The 21500-nt window shown below is 42.7% G+C and overlaps 1 protein-coding gene across 1 annotated transcript in view; it reads right to left on the bottom strand.

Annotated features, from left to right (window-relative positions):
• Positions 1-21500, bottom strand: part of Ror1 (receptor tyrosine kinase like orphan receptor 1) — a 346999-nt gene that overhangs the window by 134265 nt on the left and 191234 nt on the right. Inside the window, exon 2 of the mRNA XM_021200163.2 lies at positions 7004-7075. Coding sequence (XP_021055822.1) covers positions 7004-7075 — 72 coding nt within the window. The remainder of the gene's footprint in view (positions 1-7003; positions 7076-21500) is intronic.

Here is a 21500-nt window from a genome sequence, read left to right as displayed (position 1 = left end):
GGAGGGAGGGAGGAAGGAAGAAAGAAAGAAAGAAAGAAAGAAAGAAAGAAAGAAAGAAAGAAAGAAAGAAAGAAAGAAAGAAAGAAAGAAAGATTTAACTCTGAAGAAGGAAACACTGTTTGAAAGAAATTCGGAAGGTATCATGTGAGAAAACAGATATGTCATACTGATGTTCATTTGTGCAGGGAAAAGATGCAGGGCATGGACAGATGGGTTCCTTTGTTTGCTATTTCTCCTCCATCCTATAATACTCAGAGCTGCCATCCTCATTGAGCTGTGAGGAGTGCATTGCCCATTTATCTATCATGTGTGAAAGGCAGCCTGTTTTGGTTGAACGTGACTTACTCCAGAGACCAGTAGAAAACTCTACAAGGGACAGAACAGTGAGTCATGTTCTCAGGGACAGGTGCCTAACACTACAGAGTCCCCAACTCCATAATTCTGTGACTATCAGTCATGCAGACAAAGCCCCAAGCTCCTAACATTCTAGCTAGGCTCCACCCCCACAGTTACCTGACATAGCCAGGTATGTTCCTCCTCACAGCTATGTGGCAACAACAAGGTAGTCCAGCCCACTAGAAACGGGGGCGCTTGGTCCCTCCTCTCTCACTTAAGCTCTCGCCTTTCTTACTCTCATCTCTAGCTCTACTTTTCCCCCTCTCTTCCCCCTTCTCTCCACGTGGCCATGGCCAGCCTCTCTCTTTCTTTACCTTCTCTCTTTCTCTCTGTCTTTCTACAATAAAACTCTAAAAGCATAGACTGTCTCTGCTCATCAATGTGTCATGCTTGAACGATAAGATAGGCTTTCTCCTGAAGAGCTGTGCCTAACCTCCTGCCAGAAGGCCTTCCTGATTTCTAGCCACAAACTGGACCAAAGACTCTCACCCACGTGAGGACCACCCAGAGCCCCCTCTCTCCCTGCCCTCTCCTCTCTTTAGTCCCGGGGATGACTGAGCCACACCCAGGACCCCCACTTTGTTCTCAGCTCTTCCATGGTGTCCAGCTGCATCTGGGATGCCCGAGACTGAGAACCTGTTATCTCTGACCTCCGTGAGGCCTGGAGACCTCGGACTGCCCCTTGTCCACCCCCCGCAGGCTGGGGTCCGTGGCTTCCCACAGCCAGACATCCACCGGGGCTGTGTGGGAAGTATATGGCAGTCCTCTGCATCCACCCGCCCAGAGCACCAGAACTCTGGCGGGATGTGAGTTCTCTCACACTCCCTCTATTCCCCCACGCCTGCTGCCCTACAATCAGGTGCCTACTTCATTTGGGTTCTTTCTCTCATTAGACTATTAGTATCTAAGGGAGAAATGCATATTATTAATTGTCTTATCCAGTGCTTACTACCGCTGGAAAAGAGTTCAGTGAGGGTAATGGGCTGAGCCTACCTCCGGGGCTGTTAGTTGGGGAGAGCAAGGGGCACTCAAGAAAACAGCATAAACATGTGAGATGACATAATGGGGAAAGACAGGAATGCTGACTTCTAAGAAGCTTGGAGAAATGAGAAGATGCAAATTTTGTCCATACATTCTTTAAAACAAGATCTGAACTGTTTAAACTTGTAAGAGGTAGCTTACTACACTTGCAAAACAATAAGCTATTGTTTTGTTTTCCAGGGCTCTGTATAACATCCTTTCCCTGCTTTAAAAAAAAAATCAGATTTCTTAGGACCAAACTAATATAAGGTACAAAGTTCTAAATATGCTAAATCTCAGAATCAACTACTTTAATAAATCTAATGAATCAGAACATCACAGAAATAGCTTACAGTGGGTCCTGAAGCATAAAATTCTGGTTCTGCATTTTATTAGCTGAGTTACTTTGCTCTGACTAGTGTTCCTGTCTATCAAATGGACAGCAGTGTCTACCTGGGGTTTTGATGGTTTTGATGGTAATCAGTAGCTATTCAGTAAGCGTTAGCTATGGCGCTTGGGACTTGCTAACTGCCCCCAGAGAGCCGGTATTTTCATTTTCACCAACTGTTGTACCTGGCACAGACTCAGTGCATCTAACTATGGAGTGAGTGAGCAGATATAAGTTTCAGGCACAATGTTGAGGTTAACATCCTGGGAAAGACACTTCAGAAGAACCCTTCCCTCTGAGTCCAGGAGATAAGCCAAGGTCACAGACCAGACGTCTTTACAAGTCAGTTTGAACTCTATACTAGCATATTCCAGAGTCCTGAGATGGTCAGGTGTAACTTAGGGCCCATAAAATGGACTCATTTGCAGAAAACGATGAGAAGTAATTGTGTCACAGCCTTCCTTGTGACAACTGGAAGCAGAGCCAAGAGCCTCTGAGACATGTAAGGGGTGGGGACTGTCTACTACGCTTAGACAGCAAAGACCATGTATGGGTAGTTTCTCCGAGCGCAAGCACATGAGCCTCGTATGCAATACAACCAGGCAAAGTGATATTTAAGCACAAGGTCTTGGCAAGAGCTCTTCTGAAACAACACTGCCCAGAACTAAGGGTAATTAGGGAGTTTCTCACAGCCCTCCAGGAAATGTGGCCTGGCGCGGGAATGCCAGATTTTTCAACCTTGTCTGAAGAAATCCTCCCACCAAGAGCTGCCTGTTGATGATGTCTGTAATGGGTTGCAGAACTCACAGCTGGGCGAGCATAGCTGCCTTCTTATTTTGTGTGTCCCTAGTCTCAGAGATTTGTTTCATGGTGGACAAACTTCCACAAGCTCCTGAGGGCTGAGGTATAGTTTTAAGCATTCAGACTCCCAGGATAGGGCAGAGAGAATACACAGCTGGTCCTACTTCTGGTGGCTTTTTCTTGAGCCTCGCAAGGAGCGTGAAAGAATCATATGTTTTCCAGAAAAGAAAAATCTTGTGATTTGATACTAGTACATTGTAATGCACTTCTCTGTTAGATCGGGATATTTTGGAGCAAATCTATGAGGGTGAAAGCGATTGTTCAAAGCCTCTCCTGCCACACCAAAGAGTGCCTGTGTTCGTTGCTTCCCTCATCTCTACCACATCAGAGTGAAGCAACTTAGAGAGGAAGGATCGAGGGAGGAGAAGGAACAACAGGAGGCAGGACTGTGTGGCAGGTGCTCATGACACCACATCAATCAGGAAACAAAGAGGCTGCCAGCCATCCACTTCCTCCAGTCCGACCCCACCCTTTAAAGGTTCCACAATCTTCAAAAACTGTGCCCTCAGCTGGGAGCACAGGCGCTCATGGGATACTTCACACTCCAGCCATTAGCACTATCCAAAGAAAGGCAAAGCTGGTTTTGTCTTCTTCATTACTGCCTATTCAGTCAACAGCACAGATCCTACTTGTTGTATTCACTGAGTAAACCTTTGTTCATTAAACAAATCTCAGGAAATTTTATTATAAGACCATATCTGTCTACAATCCCCATAAGTGCAATCCAGGCCAACAGCTTTCCAGATGCAGCCAAAGTGCATCTACCAGGAGATTCCCTCACGACCTCTGAAAGAAGCGGGCTTGACTCCTCCCATGAAACCTACAGGCAGTGAGGAAGCCTGAGAAATCCAAGAATGAGAAATCCAAGAAACTTGGATGAGTGACTTAGCTATGGATTCTAATTTTTCAAATATGTCCTAGAAAATAAACCAATAAAGATTTAAGCAATTAATAAATAAATGAGTTTAAGCAGCTTCCTTTCTAATTCTAAAAGAGAATTAAAGATTATTCCCCACGAACCATGTAGCAAAACATGGCATCAAGAATTGCTAGAAAGCTTCCATAATTTCTGGAGGGCTCTCCTGAACAAATTAAAGAGTTTGGGTAACTACCCTACACACTACCAAAGGCTTACCACTATACTATGCACTTCTCAAGGATTACCACAACAAACAGGGCTGGTGAGGAGATTGTAAGCTGGGTAGCATGAGTTCTTGAGCAGCAGCCTTGTGGCCTTTCTTGCCCATGCAGGCTTCTTGGTAGAGCGGGTGGGAGGCTGATCACTTCCATGCAGTAGGTAGCTATGGGTTGACTCCATTGGTTCCATAAGGAGCTTGCTAGTAAGGTCACATCTTGAAAGGATTTACCACAGCATTGCCACAGAACAGGCACTAAGCAAATGTCTGGTGTTCTCTATTTCATTTTCCCCATTAAAAACATTCCCAAAATATGCATTAGAAATCTACTGCCTCCTGGGCCTTGTGTTGGTACCTAATATAGAGAGGAATAACAGATAATCTCATTTTTAAAATCCAGATTCACTTTGATGATGCTAGAAAAAGTATGAGAATCCCCCCCNCCCCCCCCCCCCCGGTATTCTGAAATGGCTAACAAAGTGCCCATTAAAATTGTGAACATCTACTGTGTTCTTCTATGAAGCAATCTGTCCTAGACAGAAAACAGATTTCCAGTGAGGATTATAGCAACAGAAAGAGATCCCTGAACACAAAAGAAAACTTGGGCGGTGACTTTTGAGCTGTTAGCAGTTGAAAACTTGCTTCCTAGCACGTAGCATTGGTTGGGAAGGTTGTGAAACCTTAGGGAGGCCAGATGTAGTTAAATATCATGGGTCTCTGAGGAGTGGCCTTGTGGGTTATTGCTAGGTCCTCGTTCCAACCTGATTTCTCTGTCCCAGGTCTGCCAAAGCATCTTACAATCCCACTGCCACAGCTGTGAGCCACGACGAACACTGCCTTCTCTGCCATGATGGACTGTGCCCATACAAACTGTGAGCCCAGACAAAGCCCTCACTCCCCTGCTACTTCCTTTCGGGTGTTTTATCATGGTGATAAGAAAGGGCAACAATGAAAACTCCTTTTACTATTGCAATTCCTGAACCCAGGACCACATCTGAGCTAAAGGATAAACTCAGTAAGTTGTAGGGTATGAGTATTTGTCCACTTGAAGTATCAAAATAGTCATAGCACATTGGGATTCATCATTTTACTCATGTTTATTTATCATGAACAGAGGTCTGTGGTTTCACCCCCACTGGTGCTACCACCAAAGAACAAGGTAGATTTGTAGACATTTATTTATAAATCTCCCCCAACCTTATGGGAAGATAGGTGTTTAAAGTACCATGTTAGCTAAGAGAAGAACAGACATAAAGAAACCCATTTCTGTTTTATCTATGAATCCTACTTCTACAAATAATAGCCAAAGAAGGAATTAATAAGAACTTTATGCAGGATTGTTTTAGCTGTTCTGTTTTTTTTTTGTTTGTTTGTTTTTTTGTTGTTGTTTTTATGTTTTACTATTCTAACAGTCCATGAGATCTTTCCAGCTTCTGATATCTTCTTCAATTTCTTTCTTCAAAGATTTATCATACAGGTCTTTTACTTGCTTGGTTAGAGTTACCCCAAGATATATTATTTGTGACTGATGTGAAGGGTGTTGTTTTCCTGATTTCTTTCTCAGCCTGTTTGTCAGATAGATAGATAGATAGATAGATAGATAGATAGATAGATAGATAGATAGATAGATTTTTTTTTTTAGTTAATTTTATATCCAGTCATGTCGCTGAAGGTATTTGTCAGCTGTGGGAGTTCCCTGGTGTAATTTTGGGGGTGGCATATATATATATATATATATATATATATATATATATATATATAATTGTAATACCTGCAAATAGTGTTACTTTGCCATCTTCCACAAGGAAACCCACAGAATGAACTAACCAGGACTCATAGGAGCTCACTGAGACTGGGCAATCAGGGAGCCTGCATAGGTCCAGTCTAGGCCCACAGTATATATGTTATAAGTGTGTAGCTTAGTGATTTTTGTGGGACTCCTGTCTGATACTTTTGCTTGCTTTAGGGACCCCTTTCCTCCTACTGAAACTCTTCATCCAGCCTTAATACGAGGGGAGGTGCCTAGTCTTACTGCAACTTGATATGTCACGTTTGCTTGATATGCCTGGGAAGTCTGTTTTTTTCTAAAAGGAAATAGAGGAGGAGTGAATGGGGAGGGAGGAGGGTGAGGAGAAAGACTGGGAGGAGAGGAGAGAAGGGAAACTGCAGTCAGGATGTAACATGAGAGAATAAATCAATAATAATAATAATAATAATAATAATAATAAATAATGATAATAATTTCCCCACATTCTGAAAAAACCTAAACTAAAACAAATTTAAACAATGGATCACTGGATATATGAATGAATGAATGAATGAATGAATGAATGAATGAAGCAGTGAAAGTTCCAAGGAGAGAAAGGGTACTTCCTGCAAGGGACTGAAGAAGCCCGTGGATCACACAGAGCTTGTGCTCAGTCTTGAAATAGAAAGAATTTGTTCCTCAAAGAAGGGAAAGGGTGGGTACTGGCAAAGGAAAAACAAAACAAAGCATAAAACAAACAGAGAGAATAGGGTCAAGACAAATAGAAGACTAGGAAACACTAGAAGATACAGAAATCCAGTCAGAGATACAGAGGCAAGACAAAGGGGACTAAAAAGAAATAAGGCTGGAGAGGCAGGAGGAGCCAGAGGGCCTGGGCTTCCTTGTGCCTAGGCCATAGGATCTCAGATTAGACAATGCTTAGCATATGGCAAGCCTTAATTAATGCAGCAACTCCATGGTGGGAATCTATTCTCCACGTGTACATAGGAAGCTGCTGTCTGCACGCAGAGGCAATTACAAGCGTTCTGAATGCTGGGTCCCGAACCCCACAAGCCCATCAAATGGTTGTCCAAAAAGGTCATCCAACCCATGGCTCTGATCAGTCCTGGCTTAGGCGGAATCAAATCCTCCAAATAAGACCTACTAGAATGTACAGGCGGGAAGGTCAGAAATAGTCCAGCTTCACATCTTGAAGCATTTTCACCATGTGGAACATTTTAAATGAGGAAGGGAAAAAGAAAAGAAAAAAATCTTCAGAAATTATTCCAAATAATTAAATGTTAAATCATCACAAAGCAAGCTGGGGATTATCTCAGGCCCTGCCTCATCCTAATGATCTAGACAGCAGTTCACCTCCAGGAAGATCAGGCCAGGCTACAGATGAACTTTTTTATTTTCCTTCCTCCCCTGGCCCATGTTTTCTGTTTGGCATACCTTTGTCGATTTCACTTGAAGTGTTCCAGGACGAGGTAGGCACCAGCTCAGCACTGACTGACAACTCTGTTTCTGGAATGAGAAATATGGGGAGGGGGACAGAAACGGGGCAATATTTAATAAGGTCACTTCCAGGTGGGCAGAAGTATTATATTCTATGGGTTTCCCTTAAGAGAGGGACTGTCCCAGTACTATGGCTGTGTATAAGGGAGGCAGCTCCAATGGCCAGCAGAGGCCCACATCTCAGAAGCTCTCTAAGCTCGGCAAGCTGTAGGCCAGACTTATACTTTAAAATTCTACCCTGAGGGTTAAAATGGAAAGAGCCATGTTTACAGAAAACTATACTAACAGAGACAACCACATTTTAACAAATAGTCTTGACAAGAAGACAGGCCTTGAACTAATTCATTCAAAAGTTGTATCAGAGGTAAAACATAGACAACATTGTCCTGATTGGTACTTTTGTTCACTGAATTTATGATTCTGTGAACAGAAAAATTCAGTTCTTGACACTGGCTCTGAAGTCAAAGCAAATAAGAGCAGAGTCATTTGTGGTGACTACACTTAACCAGTAATTTTCAAAGACACTGTAATTTAAGGCAAATATGCAAATCAACCATCTGTAGGACATAACGTACTATGAAGACTTAAGAACTTTTCAGGAATAGGCAATGCCACACACAGGATGGTTTTGTTGTTGGCAACATTTTGCTAACACAATTTAAATAGGGTTGTTATAACACCTCCTTGGGCTATACACAAACAACACATAGACAAAATCACAGAACATTTGTGAATCTGAGGAGGCCAGGGTCATCCAATAAAGCACATATAATGTCATCCACCTTCCATCCCTTGCAAGCATCATGAATCTCTTATGATTCTTTTTTGCCTATTAAGCTTGACATCTGTACTGCACTCTTTTCAAGATAGTGTATTTTAAGTAGCCACGGAAACCAGGTTTTAATTGGAAGGCAAGCTGAACTTTAATAAGAGGAAGACCGGACATTGGCACATAGTGCCTGGCTCTACCCACAAACATCCCAGTGGCCCAGGCTGCCTTGTACTAATAGGTATGAGACCCACCATATCTATGGCTTCACCTTTCCAGAAACAAGCACTTTCTTTATTTCCTTATTTACTGCTGAGCATAAACCCAACGACTAGAGATGGTATATGTCCTTGTCATTTTACCAGGGACTAATGTCTGCCTACAGAAACCTTGCAAAGGTTACTTCCAGCCTGTCCATTCATCAAACACTGCAGAAACACATGGGCTACTTGGCAGACTTGAACATTTCCACAGTTCTACAACACCTAGGACTGCAGACACACACCACACACTCTGTCCATGGCCCTGGTCTGCTTCTTCACCCTGAGATAAAACCAGCATAGATTCTTTAAGGTAGTAGTTTTCAACTTGTGGGTCACAACCCCTTTAGGGGTCAAATGACCCTTTCACAGGGGCCACATATCAGATACCCTGCATATCAGATATTTACATTATGTTTCGTAACAGTAGCAAAATTATAGTTATGAGGTAGCAATTAAATAATTTTATGGTTGGGAACCACCACAACATGAGGAACTGTATTAAAAGGTCACAGCATCAGGAGGGCTGAGAGCCACTGCTTTAAGGGGAAATGAAGGCAAGTGGACATTATATCTAACAGTACATTACACTCTGATTAACTTGCTTCCGGCGTCATGGCAAGCTGGCAAAGAGAGAGTGAGAGAAAAAAAAAAAGCACGCTGGGAAATGCTTGCTGGGAACAGGTCTTATCTCCCTCCCTCCGAAGGTTCCATTTCCTTTCCTCCTGATTGCTGCAGACACCTGCAGGTCTAAGGACATCAACACAATTCACTCAGGATTTCTGTCTTCATGTGACTTTCCATTCCATCTTCTTCCCCTAGAAGGAGTCTCCTGCTTACAAGTCCTTTCTCCCCATCCCTCTGTGTATTATCCTCGGTGCTACTCACCCCATTTTAAGCCTTGCTCAGCCTACATACAGTCTCATTTTATATTTTATAGTCAAAGTCTATTATGTAGTAAGGTCATTAAAAAGAAAAAAGTAAGGGACTCAAGAAAGCAGCCCTTAGTCCTGCTGTTCCAACAGCACTTGAGAATTTATTATTGAGTTTTTCTAAATAAAGGAAGCCTTGGTTAAGAGATGAAGGTAAATTGTACCAAGTGTTCCCTAAAGCCCAGTTGATAAAGCAGCAATTTTGGAGAATGAATGATCAGAAGGAATGAAAAGACTTTCTTTCTAGAATTTAATTCCTCTAAGTTCTCTTGTTCATTTATCCAATGCTTATCCATCCATCTACCCACTCAACAAATATTTACTGAGCTCTGTCCCAGATGAGCCCAGCAGTCGTGCACAAGCTCAAGGCAGTGCTTGCTTCACAAAGCTCAGGGTCTGCAATGGACACAGAAACATAAAGAATTGAAAGAGTATGAAATAATGCTGTTGGGGGCTGGGACGGGGGAAGGGTGAGAAGAAAGTCAGAGGAGCCGGTCTGAACTCAAAATGCTGCAGCTAAGCCTCCTGTGAGTTCTGGCTAGTTCAGTGATTAGAAAGGTCCGTCCTCGATCTTTAGACGACCTCTCTGGAGGTTGTCTATGAGTAAACAATTGCAAAGACTTGGCGAAGCTGTTACCCTCCCTCTTGTTGCTAGAGGAAGGACATTCTCCAGTGGAATATCTGTCCTGAACATAGACCTGTCTTTAACTGCACAACTTGGACACTTCAGAGAGCCTTCTGTTGTCAACAGGGAGTCTTGCCTGGGTTATCTAGCCCTGGTAGATTTTCAACCAGCATGGGGTCATTTGTGCTTTTTATCTCCCTAGCAACATTAGCACCTGCTAGGGTTGGAAGGTTGACCTAACACATTAACACTCGTGCAGCGGGTTCTCAGCTTTCATTTCCTTTTACCGTCTTATTTATATTTGGTCATGAAGAGACAGAAAAGTCATTGTGCATTCCGCACAGTTCTATGAAAAGTTTGATGGCCTCTGCTGAGGTCTTAGGGTAAGGATTTGAGCTGGTGGGCTAGCATCCTGCCACTGAGCCACAACCACCAGAATGTTTTGTTGTTGCTGTTCTTGGAGACGGGTCATTCATTGCAGGTAGCACAGGATGATCCTGAAGTCACCATCTTCCTACCCCAGCCTCCCAAGTACTGAGATGACATATGCTAAAATTATAAACATGTGCAGTGTGCATGGATGTATATGTGTGGGCTTGTATGTGTGGGGTACAAGTATAGGGGGTACACGTGTGTATCAATGTATGCACATGGGTGTGGATGTCAGAGTTTGACATTGGTGGCCTTCTAAATAATTGTCTGTGTTCATTACTGAAGCAGGGTCTCTTACCTAATGCAGTCAGCTCATGTAACTAGTCAGCTTGCCCAGAGAGTCTCAAGTTTCCTCTTGAGAGCTGGGACTACAAGGGGGACATCATACCTGTGTAGTATTTTAGGAGTCCTAGGGATCCAGTCTCCAGTCCTCACACTTTGGTGGTAAGCACTTGATCCACTGAGCCATTTCCCTAGCCCCAAAGAGTATAACTAGATACACCTCTGTGAATCAATGTAATGGTGACATCAGTAAAATCTTTCTCACGTTGGAGCCTTAAACAGCATAGTTCTGTTCTAAGCAGCTTAACTCACAACAGAGTTTCACAATTGAATAGAAATAAAAAAAGCAAGTAAAATGGCAATTCAGTAAGGCTCAGTTTACTACTAATAAGACAAAACCCATACTGGAAGTGCCTAACCTTTCTACGTTACACACGCAGTCACCTTTACATTTCTCTTGCCATTAATGAGTGGCCTCTGCCTTTCATTCCAATTAGACAGCAGATGTCTTGGGAGCAGAGAGCAGAAAGCAGGACTTAGGCACCCTCTGTGCCCTCTCTGACTTCAGGCAGCTCTAGGCAATGCCAATGTGTGCTAGTGCAGCGGGAAGCGAGGGACAGGTTTCTGAGTTGGACGATTTCAAATTCTGGCTCTGCCACAACCTGGCCTATGACCTGGGGAGAGTTGCTTCACATCTCCAGCACCTCCCTTCTTAAATGGACCTAATTGTAATGATCACAGACTGTTCTCGAGACTATCTGGAGATGAGTCAGAGGTGTCAGCCTTCAGCAAAGGGGCTCTGATGGCTGTAGATAAAGACTTTTACTAACTACAGACACAGCCAAAGGGTGTACAACTCCCAAGCCCAGCTGCGGAGTGTGTCAGCCAACAGAGATTCTTGGACTGGGCTTTCTCAATCTTTGAATCTCATGGGGGTGAGTTTGACATATTTCATAGCCCAACACTGGTCATTTTCAAACCACTCGGGTGACAAACTCAAGTACTGATATACCTCATAAGTGAATAAACGATAACAAAATGAACAAATGAATCTAGAACTTTGAAGTGATTTAAAAATCTGAGGGAAAGGGAATTCCAGACCCTTTGTGCTGTACCTTCAATGCTGAGATAGCTTCGTGGTTAGTAACCAAGAAACAACCTGGTGTTTCTAGGCAGTCTTTCAAAGCCAAATGCTATTTTCAAATTGCAGCCCTACCTCCCAACCCCTAATTGCTTGGCCATTAGTTTTGACACGTGGATTTTAGGCTGGTGTGAAAGGAGTGCGGCAGAACTGTCTTAACCATCTTCCAGGTTCTCAATGATGGGGGGTTTTGTGAAGCCCTTTGTTAGATGGGCAAATTGGGCACACCCTAAAAATCAAGCCATAATCTACTTGAGGCACAGATAGAGAGAAACAAACCCCCTTTTCAGCCTCCATCCCCAGCCACTTTTAAAGCACTTCCAAAGAGAAGCCCACTTTGGACGCAATTGAGACAGCTATTAAGATTCCAAGCACCTCTAGTAAGACAAGTACCTTGTATTTAGATCGTACTTTCCTTTCAGGAAAGTCAGTACACAGAACAGGCATTATTAACTCATGACTCCATATGGGAAGGCCCAAGGCCCAAGATTATCGCAGTCTGATTAGATTTGAGGAAACCCAGACTCAGGCAGAAAGCTTGCCTAAGGTCCCTTGACATGTCATCAGCTGTCAGCAGAACGTACCCATGACTTTCCGTTCCCAGCTCTGCCTCAGTCTGGCTGCCGAGAACACTGGCAGTGAGTGCCTGTGTCACTTTTGAAATTGAGTGTGTGTGTGTATGTGTGTGTGTGTGTGTGTGTGTGTGTGTGTGTGTGTGTGTGTGTGGTTTCCCCCTAAGCTCCATACTGTCGATTCAATTCTTGAAACTTTCCAACAGGTGAAGAATAAAAGGTGGTTGTGGGGAATTTTTACACATATATTGAATGTGTAATTTGTATCTTCTGGCTGCCTGTGAAAATCACATTTAAATTAATGGGATTGAGGGTTCCCGGGATTAGTACAAATTATTTTAATCTGAGAGGTAAATTTAAGAGGGTTGCTGTCATTCTATAGGTTGTAAATGGTTTTCTTCCAGTCACAGCAGGCTGGGCATGCAGCATCAGGAGAGCTGGTAATTTAAAAATACTTAATTTGCCTCAGATTGTTTCAGTTTAAGTGTCTTATCTGTCTGGATTGGTTTCCTGTACTGTGTCTTTATTGGGGAGATCAATAATGAAAATTAAATTCAGAGAAACATTAAACAAAGTCCAAACTGAAGCCAGGATCCCTCCCAGAGTCTCTTTTGAATCCCACAGTATTATGCCTCCTGTTCCCTTAAGGCACTTGGCACTTTGTAAGTGACCAGAAGGGTTTTGAGTATTCTGTTTGTCACCAAGTATGTGCATCATGAGGCTGGGGATGAAGTTTTATGTTATTCTCAGAATATGTTAACTCAGAACTCAGTCATTAGCTAGCAAATGTGTTCTAAAAGCCACACATGCCTGGACAGCCTTTGGGAGCTATTATAGACCAGCACAGAATTTATTTCTTTGAGGTAGTGTGGTTGACTGTAATGTTGACCTTAGGTAAGGCCCGTGCCCGAGTCTGGGTTTCTTCATGTCGAGCCAGGATACAATTGTGTTGTTTATACATTTTGGATAGTGGTTTCAGAGGGATTTGATTCCAGCATGGTGAAGAAGTCATGCTGGGGCAGGTTGCTTCATTAACGGCTACAGGAACTTGAGAAGGACCTTTGTCATGGAGCCACAGAAGTGGAACCTAGGATGGTTATTACCTTCAAAGACCTGTCCCCAGTGACCCATTTCTGCCCGTCAAACCCTCCTACTAAAGAATTCTCAAACATTGGTCTATAAGCTGTGGAAGAATAGCTTAAAATGTGAGCTGGCACAAGACATTTCAGATGCAAACTATAACTAGTGTCTTGGGTCTTGTGAAGTGTTGAATTAACACCTATTCTGTGGGCTGGCTCTCCTGAGAGAGGAGAGAACTTATCTAAATACAGGACTCCTGTAGTTTATTCCTCCCCGGACCCACATCTTTTTGAGTCATCTTTGATGAGGTGATGGAGTCTACTTCTGCACCATCAAATCTAGATTGCCTGTGACTTATGTAAATTCAGGGTTTACAGAGTTCAGACTGGCTCAGGGAAGGTAAGAGACCACCCAACCATGGAATCATGAGCCGAATAAATGCTTATTTGACATCACTAACTTTGGGATGATTTGGTTAACAAATTATGAGCAATGACCACTTAACAATAAGATTAAAAACCCGAAGCTCAATAAGCTTAGAAAGTAGTCTAAAGTTAGAAATCCTGAAAATAGGTGAGTTACACTGAAAAGGGCAGCATTTATAGCGTGGTTCTTATCGTTCTAAAACTCCGTCTTAATCTTTCCCCTTAAAGACAAACGAACAAAAGAGACCAGACTTGAGGTGTTCGTGTACATTGTGAGGCAAGTTCAAGGTTCTAAAGTAAAAGCTGTGGAGAAGTATCTCTGACAGTGGTGTGAAGTGCTATGGAGAACACCTGAGAACAGAGAATCACCCCAGTCTTGGAGGACCATGTGTGAAGAGCTTCTGTGGTCATATTTAAGAAAGGCAAAGGCAGGAACTGCTTTCAAATGGTGATGGACCAATACAGAACTCAACCCACAGCTAAGTCTAGTCAAACTTGGGGACATGACTATTTCCCTATAAGATTCATATCATACCCTCAGGAGATGAAGTATGATTTTCCACATAATCAACATTAGATCTTAATGTCTATTTGGTCATCAATCTGCTAAGGTTGTTTTTGGATCCAACAAAAAGCAAAAATTGTACCCATGACCTCTGAGTATAGTAGGTCTAGAGCTGCAGGCTTGGGAACTTTTAACAAAGACATAAGACCATGCTTCAGATGTGCCAAGGAGTCACTCAATTGTGAAAAGGGATGGCTCTTCCTGTTTCAGAGCTGTCACAAGCAGCATTTCAGGGGCCTTGTTAGTCAATGGCAATGAGTGGGAACGGGCAAAGCTACTGTGTGTGTGATGGATGAAGAATCCTGTTTGCTCATGGGTGTCACCTACAAGGCGGGCAACTTGATCTTCTGCAGATAAGAGAGTGATTTCAACAGTTCCTATGCTGACAGAGTATGGCCTCCCTTTCTCAAGCACACTTACCTATTTTCCGCAAGAGAGGATCTTGGTGTTAGAGGTATTTCCTGTGGGTGCTAGAACCCCCTAGGAGTGTCTGTTTGTCCCTCACTCCCCAGCCAGAGTTCCCCCATTCGTACCCCATCTGTACAGACCTTTCCACACCAGACCTATAATCTCCCTTCACCTTGCCTGCCCTGATGCTATCAAGCAGATGTACATTCAGCATGTGGGAGAAGTTAAGTTTGACACTGTATCCAAACACCAGAGAAGGAAAGGTGATAGGCAGAGTACATCAAAGAGGTACTGCAAGACAACACAAAACTCAAATCTGACGCATGGTAAACAGGGAGAAAAGCATTCTTGCCACTCAAAAGGCAAAGGGCTAGCTGCAAGGGTATAGAGCACAGGGGTTTCTACATAGCCACACACTGGAAAGTGTCAGAGGGCACAGCAGGCAAGTGGGCAAAGGGAATGATCTGGGAGACTATCGGGAAGAAGGGGCAATGACTTAGGAAGAAATCAGAGGGAGCAACAGGTAAGTGGCCAGTGGGGATGAGATGCAAGGTTCTTAGACATACACAAACATACTGCATTCATTGGTAAAAAAAAATAATTAAAATATTAGAACTTCCATATGAGTGGCTAGAGAGATGACTCAGTGGTCCAGTTCCCAGCACCTACATCTTCAGCTCACAACCGCTGTATCTCTAGCTCCTGGCGATCAGGTGCCCTCATTTGGCATCTGCAGGCATAAGTACATATGTGTACACATAGGTACACAAACATCCACAAGATATTTCATTTTAATCTTTCAAACGTCAGTAGGATGCTGTATTTTCCAAGGCAGATTGGAAATATAAAAATAGTTTGATGACATGCTGACCTGAGAAAGCTTCTGAAGAAATAAGCATTGCTGCATGGTAGGAATATAAATTAGCTGCAATTAGGAATATTTCTGTGGAAATTAACTTAAAAGGCAATGGTGCTGTGGGGAGAACAGCATTTCTTCCGGGTGTGCAGCTCTGCAGGTGCACTCTAATAGACAAAGTGACACTTCTGCAGGACTTCAGGATGCTACCTGGATGAGAAGAAGAGTGGAAACCACTTGTTTCTCCAACAGTAAGCAAGACCTGTTCAATAAATTAGAGCTATCTAAATGTCTCCACAGGACAGGGGACAGGTCTGTATGTGTTGGTTTGAAATAATCACAAAATTATAGCCTTAGGTTAAAAACAAGTGTGTCTAGGAAAAAAAATAGTTATAAAGCCAAACTGTGTATGGTTATATTTTTGAGTTCTGTACGCACACATGTATTTGCATTCTTACACATATAAATCTACATCCTCATGAAATAGCTATAAAGGGAGACATCCAAAAATTAGGAACAATGTCTACATATGAGAAGAGGGAGAGTTCATAGGCCACGTGCAGGAAGGAGATTTACCTTCCATTGTATGCTTTTTAAACGTTTATAAAATGCTATAGACTTTAGATGTGCAAAATGGGGAGACTCTAAAAGGACGTCTCATGTCTCTGTGCCAGTGTGTTGTGGGAACCTAGAGAGCACCTCACCAGAGCATGAGGGAGGAAACAAAAGTGGCTGACAAAGGTTGGCACAGGGTAGGATTGGGGTAACTACTGGATGTTCACTTGGTTTCTGAGTTCTAATCTTCCGATGTAATGTTTGGTAAACTTGAGATGGTATAAATGAGAAGTACAGGCCCCACCCGAATGGCTCACAGATGAAAGGAGCAGGCATGTACAATGTGCAGGAGGATGAGGGAGGAGAAGAGAAGGCGATGATGTCAGCAAATAAATTAGTAGCGCATTCACAAGAATGCATTTCCTTTACCTACTGCAGCTTGTAAAGAAAATCTGTAATATCTACACTAGTGATGCGAAAACCAGAATACTCTGATAAATGTCACCAAGACCCAAACTCATGGATCTTTCCCTGCCCTGTGAGGTTCCTGGTGACATCCTCCCAACGTAAAGCCTTCTATTAGGGATTGCTGGTATGGCTCCTCTCTTTCAACATAAATGCCCTAACAGAGAGATACATGTTATAACCAACCCACTATGTTAATGTTTGCTTCACTCTCAATATTTTGTGTATGTATTATAAACAATGTATGCCTTTTCTTTCTTTTAAGTTTGCAAAACAAGCAACAAACACAATACCATTTTATCAAAAGTATCCTGTCTGAAAGTTATGATGGCAAAGCATAAACCAGGAAACTTGGTCACAGACAGCAGACACTGCCCCTTCTTCTCACTTCCTATTGTCATTTTATGTTTTCCACACTGCGGAGCAAGATGTGAGTGGGAACAGTGCAGTTCAAGAGGAAAAAAGGCAGAGGTGGTGGAGTCGTCAGCTTTCCTAACAACCATGTTGAGGTGTCGAAATGGCTTCTCAGACACCTCTAAAACTTAATAGCAACCTTCTTTGTGGTAAACACACTCCTACACAATACCTTTCAACCAAAAGAAACTCGAGTTATTCAGCCCCGATGTTTTCCAGTTTCCCCAAAGCCAGATCAAAAGCTGTGTGTTCCTGCAGGCAAACCAGAGATGTAGCAGAGCCTGGGAAGGCCCTGGTGAAGAAGAGCATGGGTACTGCTTTGTCCAGGAATTGCCTGGTTCCCTCAGCCCCAGATACAGGAGCATCGCCGTCTGAGGTTTCCATTCTTTACCATCAGCCACGATCCGAAAACACTAAATAAAAAACTCTTATAGTGAACACTTATATGTTTTTAACAGCACATCATACTTAGCAGTGTGAAGAGATTTCACACCACCGCGCTCCTTGCAACTTGGTTGTTCAGAATACCTGTGCCACCTAGAGATGGCCAGTTATTTGGTCACAGTAGCCACCTTGAATATCAGACCGATTGTTGCCATAGTTTAGAACGTGTGTTCAAGCAACCCCATGGCATTATGTAAACATTATGTCATAAGGCTGACATCATTCAACTCACTTTATCTCATTGGGTAGAAGTCTTGTAGTATAACTTCCATGATTTGGGGGGGGGGGGATTGTTATGATGTCTGAGTCAGGGTACTCAACCCAAGGGCTTCGTTCCATGTACACACACATGGAAAATAGGTAAGTTAGTTAGCACTTTGCCTTGACTTGGCCAAATGAGGCCTGAACATCAGCATTCTGCATGCCCAATATCTCAGTTGGCTGTGAACTCTAGATAAGTAATATTCTTGGTGGTTAAAGTAGAAGTTACAAAGGCCTATGCCACAAAGGTCATCCATGTCAGTTGTAAGGAACTCTAGCAGTCCTTTATGGGGGGAAGGGGCTTATATTTTGTGTATACTTTTCACCTGTCTCTCAAATCTAACAGTGCTTTGTATAAAAGGATTCTGGGAGCTCCATGGAAATGCCAAAAAAAGCAAGCTTTGCCTTCATTTCTCTTCTACTTTTAAAGACAGGAAGAGAATCTGGCTTTTTCCTTTTTCTATGTCAACACGTGATGTTCTTGGGAGGATATTTTCAAATACTCAGCTGAGGAGAAGGACAAAGGAGCCGCTGGAACACTTCATCTTTGACAAAATTACAACTTTCCTCTACAGGAAAAAAAAAAAAGCCTGGAGATTTTTGTTTTTAAGGGTAAAAAGGTTCACAGTAAAATTGGACATAACTAAAATCACAGTAAAATCACGGATGTCAAAGAGCTCATAAAGAAAGAATGTTTAGGTGAGCTAGGCATGTAGCTAAAAGCAAGCCCACATCTTGGGAGCTTTTAGGAGCAACTTTGGTATTTCCAAGGAGCTAGATTTACCCTCCTGAGGGCAAATGTAGAAACTGGCGATTTGACTTGGCTTTGGAGAGTCAATGAATTACAGGACCAGGTGGAGTAGAATCAGACCTTCCCTGGACGTTCATGTCTGAAGACTCAAGATCAAAGTGCTCTTTAAAGTTGTGGCCAAAATGGCCTCCCACCCACCCTTCTCTCCCTAGGCAAGTCTCCAGGTATTTGTTCAACAGTGGTAAAGGCTCAGCCTACAGACAATGCCTTCTACGGTCCTGTGGCTGTTCTGTGCCAAGACTTTTGAAATTTTATTTCAAAAGAACAGTCCTTGTGTCCACTTGGCACCAGTAGCCATGAGGAAGGTCCACAGGAGCAGGTAGACTTGGCCCCACTTATGGAGATGGCAAAAGATAGCAAACAAAATGCTCCAAGTTCAACAAAGACTGGCGTGAGCGCCGTGAAGAATCTCAGCCCTGAGGAAAGAGAGAGGTTGGAAGAGAACAAGAAGCAGGAGCATGATGGAACTTAAATCTGTTTTTAAAAAAGGTCTCACTAGCATACACACATTTATTCTTTCATGTTGATGGCTCTGATATGGAAGAATGTCAAAAAGAATAGAGACATTAGGGTATCTGGTTATTCAATCTCATGGCCAGCTACAGTCCAGAATGGCAGACCCAAGAAGAAGTCTAGATCCTGTTATTTCAGGAAGCACTGGGTAGATGTATTAATCACTCAGCTGGCAACAGTGTTTGCATAGCATCCATAAAACCCAGATGTTTGATCCCTTGAATAGAATATGCTAGGTACAATGGTCCATGCCTGTATTCCTAGTATTTGGGGAGAAGTAGGAGGAACATGAGGACAAGTCATCCTCAGTTACATAGAGAGTTCCAGGCCACCCTGGGACACACACACACACAAAAAAAATCTTGTCAAAAAAAAGTTGAGTAAAACCACATATTGACCAAAGCAACAGAAGACTAAGGAATGACTGAGGCTTGACATCAGACAGATGGCATGTGTGAGGAGCTGTTATTTATTTTGTGACACAGAAAAGACAAAAGTCAACACTGATGAACTGAAGATAATCATTATCCATTATAGAAGTTACACCAAAGTAGGCTTTTAAGATGTTATTATTACTATTATTACTATTGTCACTTGTATGAATATGTATGATGCATTCTGTGAAGGTTTTGACATCCCGTGCCCAGAGAGGTCAAAGGACAGCTCTGCAGAGTCAGGTCTCATCTTTGATTTTCCTGTGGGTTCTGGGAATTGAACTCTGGACATCAGACTTGCATCATTAAGAGACAAGCACCTTTACCCATTGAGCCATCTCATTGGCCCCATACATTTTAACTGGACCTGATGAAGACAACCCAGCAATCAAGAGGATCCAAAGCAATGGACCAGTCAGTGATGCCCAGAATCTGAAAACAGTCACCGAGAGTCTACTGTTTTGAGACACTAAATAAAGTATCTTATGGCAATTTTCATTTCATTTTTCTAATTATATATTCAGTATCCTCTTTGCTGCTCATACTTTTACACAAAACAGACATAAAAAAAGAATCTCTGAGACTTGGAAAGATCAAGCATTTGACTCTAATTCAAATAACTAACATGAAGCTCAGCCAAGTTTGCAAACCAAAGAAAATACTTTTATAACTATACAATACTATCTTAAGAAAATAATTTTTTTTTTTGGTTTTTCGAGACAGGGTTTCTCTGTATAGCCCTGGCTGTCCTGGAACTCACTTGGTAGACCAGGCTGGCCTCGAACTCAGAAATCCGCCTGCCTCTGCCTCCCGAGTGCTGGGATTAAAGGCCTGCGCCACCAGGCCCGGCAAGAAAATAATTTTTTAAAACTCAGAAACACACTTTGGTAGGGCTGTAGAAAGTGTCACCTTGAACAGTGCTAGTGATTACAAAATGGTGGAGGCACCACAACAAACAGTAGAGAAGTAGATCCAGTAAAACCTGAAACCCGGAATTTCTGTATGAGTCAACAATTCTCTTCCTCTCATTAATTTGGGGAAATATTCTAGAAGAACTAAAACAAAGCCTTAGACAGACACATTGGTGTTCACTGAGGTGGCTATGATAGACAAAGGGTAAATGCAACCTAAACATAGGCTGATGGGTGGAAAAGGAGATGTGTATATTCCTATAGTGTGGTGTTATGGGGTCTTAGAAGGAAATGGGACTCCAGAATGTGATCCAACAAGAATGAACCATGAAGAGAAAGTATTAGCTGAAAGAAGTCAGACAGTCACAGGACAAGTATGGTAGGACTGAAGTAGGGTCTTATTTGAGGTACACTGGTATTTATCATATCAATAAGCAGACTAGGGCTTGAGAGATTGCTCAGCAGTTAAGGGTGCTTGCTGCTTCTACAGAGGACTGAAATGTGGTTCCCAGTACCCACTCAAAACCACTAGAGGTCTAAGAGATGCAATGCTCTCTTCTAGCCCCTGCAGGAACTCTCACACCCCAAATAAAGCAAATACACAGACATAAATATATGCATAAATAAAAATAAATCTGTTTTAAGGCAGACTACTGGTCACCAGGGGATATAATGATGGGGACTGGTCCCAGAGGATGTGGGTATTAGGGTATTAGAGATGAGAGACTAGTCTCTGGGAGATGGGGAGACTGATGAGGATATAGTGAGGGACTGGTCATATGGGGGTGTAGTGGGGGGACTGATCATGTAGTGATGTAGTGGGGTGCTGATCACAACGAGATGTATGGGGGGGGGGATGCTGATCTCCAGGGGATATAGGAGGGGTAACTGGTTACTTGAGGATGAGATGTAGTAGTGGGGACTGGTCACCAGGAAATGTAGCAGGGGAGAGAGGACTTGTCACTAAAGGATGTGGGAGGGGCTGGTCACCAGGGGATGTAGGTGTAAGGGCTGGCAGTTTTTAATGAATATTGAACTTAGTTTTAGCCAATGAAAAATGTAGGTATGGAGGGTGACAATGATTGTACAAGACAGTGAAACGCATTTAATGCCACTAAACTATGTACATCAAATGGCTAAAATGGTCATTTTATGTTCATATAATCACCTAAATCATCATCATCTTCTTCTTCTTCTTCTTCTTCTTCTTCTTCTTCTTCTTCTTCTTCTTCTTCTTCTTCTTCTTCTTCTTCTTCTTCTTCTTCTTCTTCTTCTTCTT

This window comes from Mus pahari, chromosome 6 (assembly GCF_900095145.1).
Source record: "Mus pahari chromosome 6, PAHARI_EIJ_v1.1, whole genome shotgun sequence".
Taxonomy (NCBI): Eukaryota; Metazoa; Chordata; class Mammalia; order Rodentia; family Muridae; genus Mus; species Mus pahari.
This window is presented reverse-complemented; position numbering and strand designations above follow the sequence as displayed.